At 41.7% G+C, this 19,230-nt stretch overlaps 2 protein-coding genes across 2 annotated transcripts; both read left to right on the forward strand.

Moving 5' to 3' along the window:
* The first annotated feature begins 1,441 nt into the window (after positions 1-1,441).
* LOC125721018 (kelch-like protein 10) lies at positions 1,442-18,212 on the forward strand. Its single transcript, XM_048996931.1, has 7 exons — positions 1,442-1,595; positions 2,127-2,442; positions 14,945-15,118; positions 15,490-16,101; positions 16,620-16,769; positions 17,405-17,765; positions 17,853-18,212. Exons 1-6 carry the CDS (start codon positions 1,450-1,452, stop codon positions 17,708-17,710), a joined length of 1,704 nt encoding a protein of 567 aa, XP_048852888.1. The 5' UTR covers positions 1,442-1,449; the 3' UTR covers positions 17,711-17,765; positions 17,853-18,212.
* Positions 3,948-5,302, forward strand: LOC125721027 (kelch-like protein 10). Its single transcript, XM_048996955.1, has 2 exons — positions 3,948-4,336; positions 4,954-5,302. The coding sequence occupies exons 1-2, from the start codon at positions 4,280-4,282 to the stop codon at positions 5,287-5,289; spliced, it is 393 nt and encodes a 130-aa protein (XP_048852912.1). The 5' UTR covers positions 3,948-4,279; the 3' UTR covers positions 5,290-5,302.
* Positions 18,213-19,230: the final 1,018 nt, after the last annotated feature.

Raw genomic sequence — 19,230 nt, forward strand, 5'->3', positions numbered from 1 at the left:
AAAACTCAGCCAGAGTGGAATTGTTTTATATAAACACTCGTGCGCTCTTGCGTTGTGTACACCCAAAATGGCGATTCCACAATAAACTGCGGCTATATCGAGTGTGATGTTAGCTGCAAAAGACGCAAGCAGATCCCAACTTCACTTTGCTACACGTGCATTGTAAAAGCAGGGCCACAAACAAAACAACACCTACGTCTCTGTACTCAATTCCAACGGAAAATGTCGCCAAATCCATTCACCATTTCACTATGTGCTAGCTAGTCATGGCGCGAGCATTAGCTGCGGACGCGAACAGCTTCAGCTTATCTTCCCACAATTCAGCTCGACTGTTTAAACTTCAGCCAAAGACAACATTCTGTGTTAAGTGAGAATTCTAACGATAAATAATAATTACTTACATCGTTTAATGGGTGCCCTCGGAATATCTGTCCTGCCACTACTCCCATCCACTTCTAGCTTAACTCGTCCATCTGTGTGGGTGCGCAAGAACGATGGGTGCCGTGAAGCTGCAGGAAAACAAACTTAAAAACCTGCACGAAAATATATTAAACGTGGAGGAGTTAGTCGGCAGAAGTGAGGAATTACAAAAAATAAAATAAAAAACGATTTCTCAAGAAAAGATCATAAAACAGGAAAATGGTCAATAGCTCATGGAGTGATATTGCACACTGTACCTTGATTAACATAACTGCTCTATAATACATAATCGATTATATTCAATAGCGTTCAGGATTTGGGTGAAGTGTACACAGCACAATAATCATTGTGATAATTCCACACTTGCTGCAATTTGTTTTCATGACCGTATTGGGGATATATGCGGTCCGATAAATACGTCCGCCTTGTGCTAAATGTTGACCAAAACAGACGGACCGCCCAGCCCAATTTTCAAGGACTATTCTTGTTCCAAATAATTGCCACAACGGGCCGACCAGATTTAGCCCATAAAATAATGTCTTGTGGACATTTGTTGCTCAATGGCTTATGTCTAAAGTGGAAACTAGGGAATAAGATGCGAACTTAAACCTCGTTCCTGACAGACATGTAAAGGACCTTTTTTGTTTTTCATTTTTAGAAACGTAGCGGAGGAGAAAAAATATGAAAACATTTATTTATTTATTTTATTTCGGGAATTCGTGATTTGACTATTCTTACATAATACAAAACTTAAATTCTAAGATAAGCACGGTATACATTTTCCAAAAGTGATGTTAAAAACATTTCACTTGTTCTTCTTGTACAGCTGATTGTGCGTAGAATATACCCCCCCCCAATCCATTTCGAGTCTCAAATATACATTTAAAAATAAACATTACGGTATCTTAGGAAACTGTGACGCAAAGTGCGGTTTTTGCGTCTTAGAACGTATGTACACGTCATTTCGAGTGATATAAAAAGGAGAGAGAGACGAGATATCCACATTTTTGAATTATGATGGCACACGACATGGAGCGAGTACTGATGTCCCCGGCGTTCGAAGTGTTTAACAAGCTTCGGCTGGCAGGACAGCTTTGTGACGTGGTCCTCATCACCGACGGTGTTCAATTCAACGCCCATAGAGTAATTCTGTGTGGCTGTAGCTCCTACTTCCAGTAAGTAGCGGTGACCCATATATGAAGATGCGAAAACAGCAAGGAGTCAGTTTTTATCTCTCGTTAGCAATGACTTCTCCTTGGCAATAAGGCTCTAGGATGACAGAAAGTTTATATTAATATACATTATATTAAATTATATTAATGTAGGTCAGTGCTGATCAGAAATATTTCTGATAAGTGTACCACCTTAACTTTTACTATATAATAATAATAATAATAATAATAATAATGGTATAAATATATAAAAAGGGGACCATGTCAAACAGGCAAAACAAAGTATTCCGGGGGACTTGCCCACCAGCCCAAGTAAAATATATTAAAGGGGGAGCTACTGTTGGAAAAATAAGAATTAAAGCCACCGGTCCCTAGTTCTTAGATGCCTATGAGATCATCTGTAGCAGGGGGTCCTTATCTCTGCTTAATTTCCATTTGGGGGTCCCTGGTTCAGAAGATTTAGAAAACCCCTTATTTAACTTTGCCTGCAAAACCGATATTTATTAGATGAGTCACTTCTGGATTGTGTTTCAGGGCTCTGTTCTCCAGTGACTGGAATGATTCAGGAAAGCGGGAGTACCAACTCCCAGGCATTTCCCCAGAAACACTGAGGCAGGTCATAGAGTATGCCTACACGTACTCTGTGGTCATCACAGCTGACAATGTGGAGAACCTCCTGGCAGCTGCTGATTATCTCAGTGTCTTGGGCATCGTACAGCGCTGCTATGATTTCCTGCATGAGCAGCTCTGCCTCAACAACTGCATTGGCCTTCTTAAAATCGCCGATGTCTACTGCGTAAACGAGCTGCACCAGTCTGCATTCAACTTCATCTTGAAAAACTTTAAGGAGGTTGCCATCAGCTCAAATGAGTTCCCAGAACTAAGTCTTGAACAACTTTCTGACATCATCGAGCAGGATGAGCTTAATGTCAGAGAAGAGGATGTAGTGTTTGAGGCCATCCTCCGGTGGATCGAGCACGAGCCTGCCACCCGAGAGGCCCACATTTCAGTCCTATTGGCCAAGGTGAGTATAGTTATACTATGTTCTCATTGACTTGTGTATATAACAATAGAATGCTCATTGAGTGAAGTCCTTATTACTGTAGCTAGAGACTGAACCTCCATTTCCATGTCCCATAAGTCTACAACCAAGGCTTCCAGGTATTACACCTGGGAGGAGAGTGTAACAAATAATGGAAAACAAAACACCGAAATGTCTTACATGAAATAAGTGTTAGCTGACATATCTGAGACTTTCTATGTAAATGGCTTCAGCTAATGTACCTTTAATGTTAGGAATTGCTCATCTCCAGAGATTCACAGAAAGCACTAAGGAACTCATGGGAATTCTCTCATTCTCTCATTGTTTCCTGTGTAGATTCGGATGGCTCGTATGGATCCGGAATACTTCATGAAAATCGTCAAAGCCAACGATCTAGTGAAGGCCAATGTGGCGTGCAGGCCAATCATCACTGATGTACTGAAGGTCATCTATGATCTTCATGATGAAAGTCCACTCTCTGATTTTGAGAACCCACTGATCCGCCCGCGCTTGCCCTCTGACATTTTGCTGGCTGTTGGTGGATGGAACATGCACACGACAAACTGCATCGATGCATATGACACACGGGCCGACCGCTGGGTGGATATAACACAGGGGCAGGAGACTCGCCAGTCCGGCCATGGCAGTGTGTGTTTAAATGGCTTCATGTATTGTTTTGGGGGTTATGATGGCCATAATTTCACCGATGCTGTGCTCAGATTTGACCCCGTCGCACGGACATGGCAGCACATGGCCCCTATGCACTGGCGCCGCTGTTGTGTCAGTGTGGCCGTAAGTAACGGCTTCATCTATGTGATGGGTGGCCGTTTAGACGTGTCGCCTCTGAATATCGTAGAGCGATATGACCCAAATGCCAATGAGTGGACCATCATCCAGCCCATGAACGAGGAGCGACAGGATGCCAGTGCCACCACCCTGAATGGAAAGGTAGGTTAATAGGAGGGCGTCTGCCTGTGGTTACCCTCATTTTCCCCTTGAAATTGATTATGTTACATACTCAGTAGCTCGCTTTGTCTTCAAATGGTTGATTTCAATCCATAATTGTTTATTCAGTAAACGTCAGTGTTTAGATAAAACATAAATGACCTTGCATTGTCGCTCTGCATTAGTGGCACATTGGGCAGTGCTGTGGTGTCCAGCTCTGTGTTTTTGCAATTTTGCCCACAGCCCAAGACTTGTGAGATACAATAACTGGTGTTAACGTAGGAGCTTTACCCAATTCCAGTCCTGGAGGGTCAGAATCCTAAACAATTTGCAGATTTCCCTATTCAAACAAACCTAGTGAACTTAATTAGCTGATTAAGCTGCGGTTCACAAGGGAAATGATCACAACTAACTGTAAATTCCCTACCAATGCCCATGTGCTTCCTGTGGTAGGCTCCAGGTTCACCACCACCCTGTACTGAATAGACTTTTATGGAAGGTGGATGGATTAAACATCCATTAGCTAAATGTACATTTACGCTTTCTAGATCTCCATCTCCAATCATGTACAGCATAACACACATCACTTGTGAACCATCTTTCCTAGATATACATTTGTGGGGGTAGCAATGGAGCTCAGACCACTTCCACTGCGGAGTGCTATGATCCACTCACGGGCGAATGGACCTTGATCGCTCCCATGCGCACTCGCCGACGTGGCCTTGGAGTAGCGGCATATCAGGGAAACATCTATGCGGTGAGTGATTCCTTTCTTGTACTCTGAAACAAAGGAGTCAAATCTCAAGATTTATCTGAGACTCATTTTTTGTCACTGCTGCTGTGTCACAGATTGTAATGCGCTTAAATCAAACAAAAGAATTCAGTGGATGAAATGACCTGCTGGGAAGGCCCATCTCAATACATATATGCTCCCTGCATATCTGGGTTATAAACGAATACGCTTAGTAAAGCTTAGATTTTTGATTACAGTTATATTCTGTAGTTCCAGACGTAATTGCTCTGTTTGTTTTTTTTTTCAGTGTCTGACTACAAGTATTATTTTTAGTACTAATAAAAATAATAATAAAAGCAAAATATATGATCATAAGAAGTATTTTTTTGATGGTTGACAGTTTTCGCTGAATTGTACAGGTTTTCTGTTGCCCAAATTCCCTTTTTTTCCACTGCAGTTATGTTGACATGTATGTTGAACACAAATTAGTTATAAGCTTGTGTCCTATATAGACAATGGGAGGTTCTGTGCAGCCTGCTATTATAGGGCGATAATTCCTTAAGAGTTCCTGACTTCGAGAAAGCTGATATTTACTTATCTGTTTGGTACCCGAGTGATCACTTACCATTGGTGTCTCGCAGGTGGGCGGTACCAACGGGGCTCATCCAGTGCGGACTATGGAGGTCTATGACCCTGCAATTAACCAGTGGCACGCTGGGCCTCCCATGAGACAACAAAGAAGCTATTTCGGCATCGCAGTGGTGGACGGCTTGCTGTTTGCGATGGGAGGCTCCGATGGCTTCAAAGTAACTGCAAAAGTGGAATGTTTCAATGCAGTGAAAGGCAGCTGGTGCCGTGCGCAGGAAATGATTGCACCTAAGAGGAGCTTCAGCTGCTGCACAGTGCCTGCGCACCCCCGCTTCGTACAGTACGCTGCACCTCGCCCACCTGCCCCCATCTGCCTGCCTGGTGGGTAACCAGCTTATCATGTCTAACGTTAATGCTTCGTACATTAGACCTATATAACATGTGCCCTTGAGAGGTAAAGTGGGCTATCCCACAAAAACAAAGTTTTGAGAAAATGAGCTCCAAAGTTGAATTAAAAAAAAAAAAAATCAGTGTGTCTATACCCTACAATTGATATGTATCATAGGTAGCACAGATCTCAGTATATTTAAAAGATAGATAGACCCTCAATAATTAATATTGGACAGTCATTTTTGACTGACATGTGGGATAGCCCACTTTACCTCTCAAGGGCACATATGATACCTACCGTTAATGTAATAACTGCCAATAATGTGCTAATTTTCCCCCTTAATGTAATAAAGGCTGATACAATAATATCTTGCCAATACCATACTAACATATTTGAATCAAAAACACACCACATTACTACATTATATACTTTATTACACAAAAAACGGGAAAATTGTTATGTTATTAGCAGTTATATTAACAGTAGTTTAGCTGCTACAGACAGCAGCTATTAGCTGCTATTAACAGCAGTGATTAGCTGCTACAAACCGTAACAATCGTGACATCACACAATTTCTTTTGACTGCTTATGATTTTTTGCACACTACTGTACACACACACACACATATATATGTACATATGTATATGGTTGATTGTCCACAAAAATCAACTGTGATTAATCAGCCTGATCTCCAGACCAAAGAACTGTGAAAACCATTCTAACTTAACCTACAAGAAGCAATTCCTGAACACAAAGAAGAAGATGTGCTACGGCCCTGCTACACACACACACACACACACACATATAAGGTATCTGTATCTTTGTGGGGACTCCATACTGAGTTCCAACCCACAACACAATTAATCAGTGAGGAAATTCATAGTATTATCTCTTGTTATGTTATTTTTTTAAATTATTTATAATGTATTTAAAAGCCTATGGCAAACAGTAAGTTAATGAATTGAAATTACAGGTAACCACGTGCTCAACAAGTGGTTGGCAGGGAACAAGGGAAACGCTACAGACTGACAACAGGGGAGGACAAGAAAGACTGACAACACGTGGGACGAGATGACCAATGACACCTACTGGCCAAACAGGGAAGGGACACAGAATGGGACAGTTAAATAACACTGGGATTCCCTGAAGGGTTTGGCATTCCCTGAAGCCAAGCTGTTAATTATTGTACTCCACGCCACCTCTGGTGATTGAATTGCAATGCAATGATTATGTTGTTCTATAATCTTATTGAATAAGTGTTATAAGTTGTTAGAAGTTATTTTTGTATTCTTTTATACTTCATTTTTAACAGTGTGATTTTTGACCTGACAGCTTTGTTTGGCAGTAAAAAGCTTTAAGGGGGCAGTTTAATGGCTCTATACACAGCAATATGTATAATGGCCAAAGTGTTCTTATTGAACATGCTTAATTTATTTTTGTATACAACGTTTAAATAAATGTCTTATTTGGAGAACAAAGGCTGGAAAAATGTTATTTGTTGTCTGAAAACCAAAATAATTTTGAGAGCTTTGTACAATTTGTTAGCAGAATTACCTTATAGACCTAATACACTTTTGAATGCAATATAATTCTCCATGGCAGTAACCCAGCTGACTGGTGGAGCAAGTTCATTTTGTCTCTGCAAGACCTCAAAGTGAATTTGAAGATCATTGTCTCCACAAAGACTATGAAGATTTTCAGGAGATACATGGAATCCACAGTTTCTTCCATTAAACCTAGAGTGCAATCCAACAAAATGTTTCAATAATAAAATTTACATTTCAAAAAGTGGCTTCTGGTTTGTCAGATGGGCAGTGTGCATTCCATACCTACTTGTAGTCATCTAGTTCTTTTTGCAGGACACCCAGAAAGCTGAATACTGTAGCAGCAAACATTTCTGTTGGTAACAGCCATTAAAGAGATTCCTTCGTCCAAAATTGCCCCCTAGTGGTGGAATATTGCAACGCAAATAATGGAGATTTCACTTCACTGTATTTTACAGCTAACGAAAATGTAATGTGTGTGTGTATACATTTTTTGTTTCATACATTTAAATGTACATTTTTTATATAACAAACAACATTACTTTATAGTTGTTTAAAAGGCAGAAACTTCAATGTACACGAAGTCACCAATAAATTACATCTATTTATCCAACATGTTATATAATATACATACTGTGTTTGAAAACTTTTCAGTTTTACGATTTCAGGACAGATCAGCCACTCTATTAGGAACATTACGCTTTTTGGTTGCGGGTGTTAGCTTTGCTGCTGCTATTACAGTTTTTACCCATTGCTTGAACACTATAGACACATGCTTAAACCAAAGTAACGTAACTTGAAGTTGTTGTTACTATACCTTAAACAAAGTGCAACCATACCTTAAATAAAAGTTCTGGTTAGCACTTTAGTTGCAATTCTGCAACACACTCACTCCTTTCTACAACACACTTACTCCTGCACACTACACACTATGTCATACATAAGACACTTCATTCAAAAATGAAATCTCAGGGTACCAGTGGGAAAACACATCTATTCAAAATACAAAACACATTGGGCAATTGAAAATACTTAGACACACACCTGAAAATGCTTACTTACAAAATGGAACACCAATCAGCCAGCTACAAATACACCTCACTTAAGCCATTTTGAGAAGTTTGCAAGCATGGAAGCAGGGAGAGCTAGAGGCAGAGGTAGAGGAAGAGGAAGACAGGCAGAGAGAGAGAGGAGGAAGTGGTCGAAGAGGCTATGCAAGGACCATTATTTCTGATGACATAAGAGCAACTTTGGTGGACCATGTAATAAACCATGGCCTGACTATGAGGGAAGCTGGGCAGAGAGTCCACCCTAATCTAAGCCGTTTCACAGTTTCATCCATAATAAGGACATTCCGACTGGAAAACAGGTATGTCTTCAACTCTCTACTCTACTCAGACTGTATCTAGAGTATTTACAATACTGTACCATATCACATTGCCGTATCACATGTACTGTATTTCAGGGTGACTAATGCTCCTTTTTGAAGAAAAGTAGTAGTTTTGTGAAACATACGATGATAACGTGTTGAGATGTTTCAGTACTGTGTATGGTATACACAGTAAAGTACAGTATATACAGTACTGTAAAAAAGAAGCAAACCAATAACAATTTGTGGTTGCATTTTTCTACAGAATGGCTAGAAGACCTACTGGGGGTGGACGGCAGCGCCTGTTCACACAACAGCAGGAACTTGCCATTGTGAACCTAGTGAGAGCAAACAATGCAATCCGTCTCCACCAGCTACAGCAACAAATACTTGAAGATAGGCAGGTATTCAACAACATAAATCGAGTAAGCATTACCACTATCAGACGCATCCTGGTAAAGCACAACATGACCATGAAGCAACTGTACAGGGTCCCAATTGAGAGGAACAGTGTCAGGGTCAAAGGACTTCGACATGAATATGTACAGGTAAGTGTAACAGTCCTTTACATTTACAATACAGAATGGGTGCAGTCCAGTAACAGCTGAATATGTACCATTTGATCAGTACCACATAGATATATTCGGAAAGCTACACAGGTACCTGTGTGGTGGGGTGGGGCGGTTCTGTATGTGTAGTAGTGTAGTTGTGTGTTTTGAGTAATGCCATCTACAATATGTATTTTTTGTTGCAGAGAATCTTGGACGTGGATGGAGCTGCTCAGCCTCATGAATTTATTTACGTTGACGAGGCTGGATTCAACCTTAGCAAAAGTAGACGACGGGGACATAATATACTTGGCCAAAGGACGATTGTGCACGTCCCGGGGCAGTGCGGGGGAAATATCACATTGTGTGCCGCCATAAGCCTCCGAGGGCTACTGTACCATCATTCCAAACTGGGTCCATATAATGCGCAACACATAATCACATTTCTAGATGCACTTCATGATGCAGTTGTACAGGACAGACCAGAGCAGCCCAGGTTTGTTGTTGTCTGGGATAATGTCAGTTTCCATCGGGCTGCTATCGTCCAGAACTGGTTCACCAACCATGATCAATTTGAAGTTGTGTATTTGCCCCCTTACTCGCCATTTCTCAACCCTATAGAAGAGTTTTTTTCTGCTTGGAGATGGCGCGTATATGACCGCCAACCACATGCCCGCATGCCTCTTCTGCAGGCAATGGAACAGGCCTGCGGAGATATTGAGGTAAGGTCAATCCGTGGATGGATTCGGCACACAAGGGGATATTTTCCCCGATGCTTAGCAAGAGCAGACATTGCTTGTGATGTTGATGAGATTCTGTGGCCAGACCCCAACAGACGGCAGGATCCATAAGTGCAAATGTGGAATGCTACAATGCAGAGAAAGGCAGCTGGTTCCGTACGCAGGACATGATTACACCCAAGAGGAACTTCAGCTGCTGCACAGTGCCCCCCTGCATCATACAGTACGCTGCACCTCGCCCACCTGCCCCCATCTGCCTGCCTGGTGGGTAACCAGGTTACGCATCTACCGGTGTGGCTAGCATCACTGGACTTAATCAACAGAAACAGTGGACACTAACAAGAATCAGAAACATTCACCAAAATAAGGAAAATGCCTCTTGAATAATGGACTGAGGGAACAGAACTTAGACCTTACAGTGGAGTCAGAGCATAGAGGTTAAGGCACTAGAACAGCTATCAAAATGCAATTATGGCAAGACAACTGCTTTCCTTTGTTATCGGATGCTGTAATGGTTTGCTCCTGTTGTGTAACATGCCACTTGTTTGCATGCATTTGTTAATTGCCTTGTTCTCTCCAACCATTTCTCTGTCTTAGAGCATCTGCCAAATGAATAATACACAGAGCACAACTATAGCAGAGCTCAGCTGGGACCTCCTGCATGCTTTTACAGCAAGCAATGAGTGTGCTCTTCTAGAACAGATTTAATATCTGGCTACGGTTGTTGGGGACACATGTGTTAGATATGTGAAATGCTTTATTCATACAAATAAAGCCCTTATATTTGTATTTTTATCACATGTGTTATCACATTAAATTTATGAGTAGTATCTTCATAGAATTTGTGCCGTGCGTGTGGTGTTCTCCATATTAATTCATATCTCAATTAAACATTATAACCAGGATGCAGCCAAAGCCCCAAAAATAAATTCTGAATATCAGTCATTTAACAAAAACAATACAGAACAATGTTTTTCAACCTGATCCACAGGAACCCCCAGTCCATCCACGTTTTTGCTCCTTGCCAGACAGCTGGTGCTGGGAGAGAGCAAAAACATGGACTGCTGAGGGTCCACAAGAAACACTGATAAAACATAATATATATGCAGACCGAATGTCTATGGCACCCCCTAAAGGAGCATCATATGCGTAAAGAACTGCTTAAGGTTTCATGCCACAGGACCCTCCAGAGCATGAAAGCCAGCTTCTGCTTCTGGTTCCAGCACTTAGCCAATCTACTGACCCTTCATCACCGATTGCTGAGTTGGAAACATTCAGGTGGATCAGCTGACCTGCATGCTTGCATCCAATCAGAAGCAGCAAATTTCCCTCCATTTTCCCCTTCACCTTCTTTTTCTCTTATCAGCTTACAGTTATATTTCCTGTTGCTCATCTCAGTTTGTCCTAGTCAATTAATATTCTCTCATTTGTTAAGTGCTACTATTTATTGTCTTTCTGTGAGTTAAACTGAAGGTTACTTTCCCCTATAGACCGTCTCTTCCTACTATCAGGCAATCATAGGCCAGTGGGACAGGAGGGAGGGTTCTACCCTTTTTCACTCAGGGTGACTGGAATTTTCCAAACAAACGGGCAGTTTCAGAATCCCCCATTTGTTGCGGTCTCCAGAAAAGTGTTACATATGAACCATGTGGTACAGTCTGATTAGACGAAAGCATCCCATAGAGCTGTTTCTGATCTAAATGAACAAATTCTGAATTATGACTCTTGAGCTTTGTTGATTTTAGAGTTTTCTGCCATCTGGAGTAGAAAAAAACACACATTGACTTATTGCAGACTGGTGCAGCTGCATTTCTGACTTATTAAGTCGAAATTCTGATTTTTTTTCCCTCACAATTCTTACTTTATTTCTCATTATTCTGAGTACTTCTCTAACAACCAGCAATTAGTCGGAGACATCACTTCTGCTCCAGCTTTAATGGTTCAGTGAGATTTGCATACAGCAGCAGACAGGAGCGAAGGCTACAATGGCTGTATCTGCTCTGTCCAGGCATTTTATTATTTCCAGTTGTGTGTGTGAATGGCAGCCTACATCGGAACTTGCAATTAATTATCCTGTAAATGTTAAGCTGGTTTGCAATGAAAATGGGCAATAGAACTTCTCTCTTGCCTAATAAGTTGTGGTACAAGCATATCTAACGTTAATGCTTCGTGCATTAGACCAGGGGCGCTGTAAAGGGGGGGTAAACGATGACGATTCTCGGGGCCCATGATTGAGAGGGGGCCCAGAGAAGCCCCCAATAAACTGTGTGGGGGGCCCTGTCAAGATTCCTTTCATGGGACCCAAAATCCTTAGCAGCGCCCCTGCATTAGACATATATAATATGATGTCTACCGTTAATGTAATAACTGCCAATAATGTGCTAATTTTCCCCCTTAATGTAATAAAGGCTGATACAGTAATAACTTACCAATATCATACTAACATATTTGAATCAAAAACGTATCACATTATTACATTATAGGCTTTATTACACAAAAAAACGGGAAAATTGTTATGTTATTAGCAGTTATATTAACAGTAGTTTATAGTAGCTGCTATTAACAGCAGTGATTAGCTGCTACAGACCCTAACAATCACACAATTTCTTTTGACTGCTTATGATTTTTTGCACACTACTGTACACACACACACACACACATATATGTACATATTCATATGGTTGATTGCCCACAAAACTCAACTGTGATTAATCAGCCTGTTCTCCAGACCAAAGAACAGTGAAAACCATTCTAACTTAACCTACAAGAAGCAATTCCAGAACACAAAGAAGAAGATGTGCTAGATGTCTTTATGGGGACTCTGCATTCATGTCTATGGGCAAAACCCTAATCCCAACTATGAAAACGTTATCCCCAACCCAGCCCCAACCCACAGTCGTTGCTGTTGTAGTTCTCTCCTACCATTTATATTGTCACAATGAACTATATCCTAAGATGTACAAGTAAAAAGTTTGTATATAGTATAGCATGAAAAATAATAAGAAGAAAACTCAGCCAGAGTGGAATTGTTTTATATAAACACTCGTGCGCTCTTGCGTTGTGTACACCCAAAATGGCGATTCCACAATAAACTGCGGCTATATCGAGTGTGATGTTAGCTGCAAAAGACGCAAGCAGATCCCAACTTCACTTTGCTACACGTGCATTGTAAAAGCAGGGCCACAAACAAAACAACACCTACGTCTCTGTACTCAATTCCAACGGAAAATGTCGCCAAATCCATTCACCATTTCACTATGTGCTAGCTAGTCATGGCGCGAGCATTAGCTGCGGACGCGAACAGCTTCAGCTTATCTTCCCACAATTCAGCTCGACTGTTTAAACTTCAGCCAAAGACAACATTCTGTGTTAAGTGAGAATTCTAACGATAAATAATAATTACTTACATCGTTTAATGGGTGCCCTCGGAATATCTGTCCTGCCACTACTCCCATCCACTTCTAGCTTAACTCGTCCATCTGTGTGGGTGCGCAAGAACGATGGGTGCCGTGAAGCTGCAGGAAAACAAACTTAAAAACCTGCACGAAAATATATTAAACGTGGAGGAGTTAGTCGGCAGAAGTGAGGAATTACAAAAAATAAAATAAAAAACGATTTCTCAAGAAAAGATCATAAAACAGGAAAATGGTCAATAGCTCATGGAGTGATATTGCACACTGTACCTTGATTAACATAACTGCTCTATAATACATAATCGATTATATTCAATAGCGTTCAGGATTTGGGTGAAGTGTACACAGCACAATAATCATTGTGATAATTCCACACTTGCTGCAATTTGTTTTCATGACCGTATTGGGGATATATGCGGTCCGATAAATACGTCCGCCTTGTGCTAAATGTTGACCAAAACAGACGGACCGCCCAGCCCAATTTTCAAGGACTATTCTTGTTCCAAATAATTGCCACAACGGGCCGACCAGATTTAGCCCATAAAATAATGTCTTGTGGACATTTGTTGCTCAATGGCTTATGTCTAAAGTGGAAACTAGGGAATAAGATGCGAACTTAAACCTCGTTCCTGACAGACATGTAAAGGACCTTTTTTGTTTTTCATTTTTAGAAACGTAGCGGAGGAGAAAAAATATGAAAACATTTATTTATTTATTTTATTTCGGGAATTCGTGATTTGACTATTCTTACATAATACAAAACTTAAATTCTAAGATAAGCACGGTATACATTTTCCAAAAGTGATGTTAAAAACATTTCACTTGTTCTTCTTGTACAGCTGATTGTGCGTAGAATATACCCCCCCCCCCCCAATCCATTTCGAGTCTCAAATATACATTTAAAAATAAACATTACGGTATCTTAGGAAACTGTGACGCAAAGTGCGGTTTTTGCGTCTTAGAACGTATGTACACGTCATTTCGAGTGATATAAAAAGGAGAGAGAGACGAGATATCCACATTTTTGAATTATGATGGCACACGACATGGAGCGAGTACTGATGTCCCCGGCGTTCGAAGTGTTTAACAAGCTTCGGCTGGCAGGACAGCTTTGTGACGTGGTCCTCATCACCGACGGTGTTCAATTCAACGCCCATAGAGTAATTCTGTGTGGCTGTAGCTCCTACTTCCAGTAAGTAGCGGTGACCCATATATGAAGATGCGAAAACAGCAAGGAGTCAGTTTTTATCTCTCGTTAGCAATGACTTCTCCTTGGCAATAAGGCTCTAGGATGACAGAAAGTTTATATTAATATACATTATATTAAATTATATTAATGTAGGTCAGTGCTGATCAGAAATATTTCTGATAAGTGTACCACCTTAACTTTTACTATATAATAATAATAATAATAATAATAATAATGGTATAAATATATAAAAAGGGGACCATGTCAAACAGGCAAAACAAAGTATTCCGGGGGACTTGCCCACCAGCCCAAGTAAAATATATTAAAGGGGGAGCTACTGTTGGAAAAATAAGAATTAAAGCCACCGGTCCCTAGTTCTTAGATGCCTATGAGATCATCTGTAGCAGGGGGTCCTTATCTCTGCTTAATTTCCATTTGGGGGTCCCTGGTTCAGAAGATTTAGAAAACCCCTTATTTAACTTTGCCTGCAAAACCGATATTTATTAGATGAGTCACTTCTGGATTGTGTTTCAGGGCTCTGTTCGCCAGTGACTGGAATGATTCAGGAAAGCGGGAGTACCAACTCCCAGGCATTTCCCCAGAAACACTGAGGCAGGTCATAGAGTATTCCTACACGTACTCTGTGGTCATCACAGCTGACAATGTGGAGAACCTCCTGGCAGCTGCTGATTATCTCAGTGTCTTGGGCATCGTACAGCGCTGCTATGATTTCCTGCATAAGCAGCTCTGCCTCAACAACTGCATTGGCCTTCTTAAAATCGCCGATGTCTACTGCGTAAACGAGCTGCACCAGTCTGCATTCAACTTCATCTTGAAAAACTTTAAGGAGGTTGCCATCAGCTCAAACGAGTTCCCAGAACTAAGTCTTGAACAACTTTCTGACATCATAGAGCAGGATGAGCTGAATGTCAGAGAAGAGGATGTGGTGTTTGACGCCATCCTCCGGTGGATCGAGCACGAGCCTGCCACCCGAGAGGCCCACATTTCAGTCCTATTGCCCAAGGTGAGTATAGTTATACTATGTTCTCATTGACTTGTGTATATAACAATAGAATGCTCATTGAGTGAAGTCCTTATTACTGTAGCTAGAGACTGAACCTCCATTTCCATGTCCCATAAGTCTACAACCAAGGCTTCCAGGTATTACACCTGGGAGAGTGTAACAAATAATGGAAAACAAAACACTCAAATGTCTTACATGAAATAAGTGTTAGCTGACACATCTGAGACTTTCAAAGTAAATGGCTTCAGCTAAAGAAATTAAAATTTGCACTTACTGCTGTATCCTTAATGTTAGGAATTGCTCATCTCCAGAGATTCACAGAAAGCACTAAGGAACTCATGGGAATTCTCTCATTCTTGTTTCATGTGTAGATTCGGATGGCTCGTATGGATCCGGAGTACTTTATGAAGATCGTCAAAGCCAACGATCTGGTGAAGGCCAATGCGGCGTGCAGGCCAATTATCACTGATGTCATGAAGGTCATCTATGATCTTCATGATGAAAGTCCATTCTCTGATTTTGAGAACCCACTGATCCGCCCGCGCTTGCCTTCTGAAATTTTGCTGGCTGTTGGTGGATGGAACATGCACACGACAAACTGCATCGACGCATATGACACACGGGCCGACCGCTGGGTGGATATCACGCAGGAGGAGCAGAGCAACCTAGCTGGTCATGGCACGGTGTACCATGATGGGTTTGTGTACTGCATTGGGGGGTTTGATGGGCAAAACTTTATCGATACTGTGCGCAGATACGACCCGATCACACGAGCATGGCAGCAGATGGCCCCAATACACTGGCAGCGCTGTAATGTTAGTGTGGTCGTGCTCGATGGGCTCAGCTATGCCATGGGTGGCCATATTGGTTTCTGGCCCCTCGACATCGTAGAGTGCTACAACCCAAAAACCAATGAATGGACCCAGCTCGAGTCCATGAATGAGAGGAGAAACGATGCCAGCGCCACCACCCTGAATGGCAAGGTAGGGTAATGGGAGGGCGTCTGACTGTTTACCCTCATTTTCCCCTTGAAATGGAGTATTTTACACAGTCATGAGTTCTCTTTCTCTTCAGATTGCTGATTTTAATCAACAATTACTATGTTCAATACATTTAAGTATTTGGATAAATGCATTATTGGTCTCCATTAGTGGCACATTGGGTAGTGCTGTGGTGTCAACTCCAAGACTTGTGAGATAGATGAAATGGTGTTCCCATGTCAGGTTTCCTTTATTCTGTTCCTGGGGGAGCAGAATCCAAAACTCTTTGCAGATTTCCCTTTTCAAACAGCCATACTAAACCTGAAAATTAGCTGATTATGGTGTGTTTGAGAAGGGAAATTTGCAAACTGTGTTCCTCCAGGAACGGGACTGGGGAACCCTGTCATACACTATGCATAGCATATACTTTTATTTTTGAGTCACAATGAACTTTATCTGTAACCTCCAAACCCCAGTCATATACAGTATAACGGTCTTCACAGTTAAATTGGTTTTCATAGATATACATCTGTGGGGGCCACAATGGAACAGAGAGCCTATCTACAGTGGAGTGCTTTGACCCCCTCACAAACGAATGGAGCTTGATCACTCCAATGAGCACTCCCCGTCACAGCCTTGGAGTCACGGCGTATAAAGGGAAGATATATGCGGTGAGTGATTCCTTTCTGTGTCAAATCTCACATTTTACCTGTAAGACTCATGGTTTTTTTGTCTTTGCTGCTGTGTCTTTCATTGTGATACATTTAAACCAAACAAAACAGTTAAATGCCAGAAATACCTGCTGCAAAGGCTTATCTTAATACACATAAAAAACATACATGCTACCCTCTTTAGCCTCCCTGCATTCATTTCTGGGTTATAAATGGATCTGCTGGGGGGTCTCTGCTACTAGCTCGGGTTGTAAAGTTTAGATTTTTTATTAATTATTTTCCCTAGTTCCAGATATAATTAGTCAGATTGTTGTTTTTTTCAGTGTCTGATTAGCTTCAAGTGTTCGTTTTAACTAATAACAATAAAAAAGCAAAATATATTAGCATAAGGAGTCTTTTTTGAAGGCTCACAGTTTTCACCGAATCATACAAGTTTTCTGTTGCCCAAATCCATGTTTTCATTGCATATAGGTTGACTTCTGTATATAAGCTTGTGTCATCTATAGACAATGGGAGGTTCTAAGGCGCCTGCTTTCATAGGGTGAAAATTGCTTAAGAGTTCATGACTTTGGGAAAGTTGATGTTTGCCCATCCTTTTGGCAAGCAAGTGATAATGAATCTTTGGCATCTCTCAGGTGGGCGGTATCAACAGGCCTGATCACCTGCAGACCATGGAGGTCTATGACCCTACCACAAACCGCTGGCATGCTGTGGCCCCCATGTCCACACCGCGCAGTGAGTTTGGCATCGCAGTGGTGGACGACCTCCTATTTGTGATGGGCGGCCACGATGGGTTTGGGGTAACTAACAAGGTGGAGTGCTATGATGCGGGGACAGGCAGCTGGTATCGTGCGCAGGACATGAGCAGAGCCAGACAGCATTTCAGCTGCTGCGTAGTGCCTGCGCACCCCCGCATCATAGAATACGCTTCACCTCGTTAGTCCCTAATGGCCGCCAAGGAGGAGAGAAACCCATCTGCCCACAACAGCATGCCCAGTACGTAACCTCATTTAAACCCCCCACCCCGAATTCTTTCCCTATAACATACATTGAGTTTATATAGACACCTCTTTTTTTCCCCAGACTCTACTTCCTCATTGGAAGGTGTGTTGGTGGGATCGAGGTCTTTGAAGACGAAGCTGTCCGGAAGTAATTTTCCATGGCCTCGCTAAACTCCTCCCACACCTGAGTTTTTACCTCGACGACCGCCGAAGCCGCATTCCAACATACCATCAACGCTGTCCACCAGCGGGTTCGGGGATTGCTGCCACAACAGGCCACAGCTCCAGTCAGCCGCCTCCACAATGGAGGCATGGAACAAGGCCCATTCGTACTAGTCAGTCCCCTGCGTCCTCCAGGACATGGGAGAAGCTCTGCTGGAGATGGGAGCTGAATCTTCTCCTGACATTGCATACTTAAAATAAAGTTTTCTTTTTCATATTATCTAGTTTGTGAAAGCGTCATAAATTTCCCATTTTGGATAAACGTTGTTCTCGTTTGACGGTTCTCTTCAGAAATTCCGCTGCAACCATCGGTGATTACTAATTAAGCACTAAGGCAGGGGTGCGCAAACATTTTCCCTTAGTGGGCCAAAATGAAAATCTATCGGAGGACCGCGGGCCAAATGTAATATTTTACACAAAATACAAACACTAATAGTAAAGTAAAGTAGTTTTATTTATCAAACAGTTATCTAACCTTCCTTTCTGTGTAAATAACATAAACAAAATATGACAAATAAGTCATATATAGGCATTTAGAACACGTCTAAACTTTTGTAATCACATATAGTGCAAAATGTCAAAGAGTGCATGTCCAACAGCAACACAACAACAACAGTAGGAACAATATAATTGCACCACTAGTGAGAAACATGAAGCTGTTCTTTGGCGTTTATCAGCCTATCAATATTAGGTTGCAGCTGACTCACTGAGAGGGTGAGGATGTCCTGTAGGTGTGGGTCAGTCAGAGTGCTTCTGAGCCTGGACTTGTTAAGGTTCATTACACTAAAAGTCTGTTCACAGATGTAAGTGCTGCCAAACAAAGCTAACATGACCTGTGCATGTTTCCTAATGTCTGGGTACCTTTCAGATGAGACATGTGTGTAGAAGTCTTTCAGGTGTAGTGACATGAATTTATTCTTTAGCTCAGAATCACACTGAAACTCAATTAGCTGCATCTGAATGTGATCAGGCACTGAGTCCACACTTATGGTGAAGGGTTGAGAAAACAGCTCCATGTCACCTCTACTTTCCCTAAAGTCCTCACAGCGCAACGCAAAGTCCTGGTCCAAGTGTCTGAGATGTGCTGCATATTCAGGCAGTCTCTGCTTCACCAGGTTGACCTCTCTCAGACTAGGGAAGTGTGCAAGGTTTCCTGGGAAGAAGTGAAAGAGCTGCTAAGTCGTCAAATAATAATAAATATTGCAACATAAATGTTGTTTTATGTACTTTGAAAGAGT

This window comes from Brienomyrus brachyistius, unplaced genomic scaffold (genome assembly GCF_023856365.1).
Source record: "Brienomyrus brachyistius isolate T26 unplaced genomic scaffold, BBRACH_0.4 scaffold27, whole genome shotgun sequence".
In the NCBI taxonomy this organism is placed as follows: Eukaryota; Metazoa; Chordata; class Actinopteri; order Osteoglossiformes; family Mormyridae; genus Brienomyrus; species Brienomyrus brachyistius.

Coding starts and splice junctions, on each gene's coding strand:
- LOC125721018 (XM_048996931.1), top strand. CDS start 1,450: ATGGAGCGAGTACTGATGTCCCCGGCGTTCGAAGTGTTTAACAAGCTT. Junction 2,443..14,944: donor TCTTGAAAAACTTTAAGGAG/GTTGCCATCAGC, acceptor AACTTTAAGGAG/GTTGCCATCAGCTCAAACGA. Junction 16,102..16,619: donor CCACCACCCTGAATGGCAAG/GTAGGGTAATGG, acceptor TGGTTTTCATAG/ATATACATCTGTGGGGGCCA.
- LOC125721027 (XM_048996955.1), top strand. CDS start 4,280: ATGCGCACTCGCCGACGTGGCCTTGGAGTAGCGGCATATCAGGGAAAC. Junction 4,337..4,953: donor ATCAGGGAAACATCTATGCG/GTGAGTGATTCC, acceptor GGTGTCTCGCAG/GTGGGCGGTACCAACGGGGC.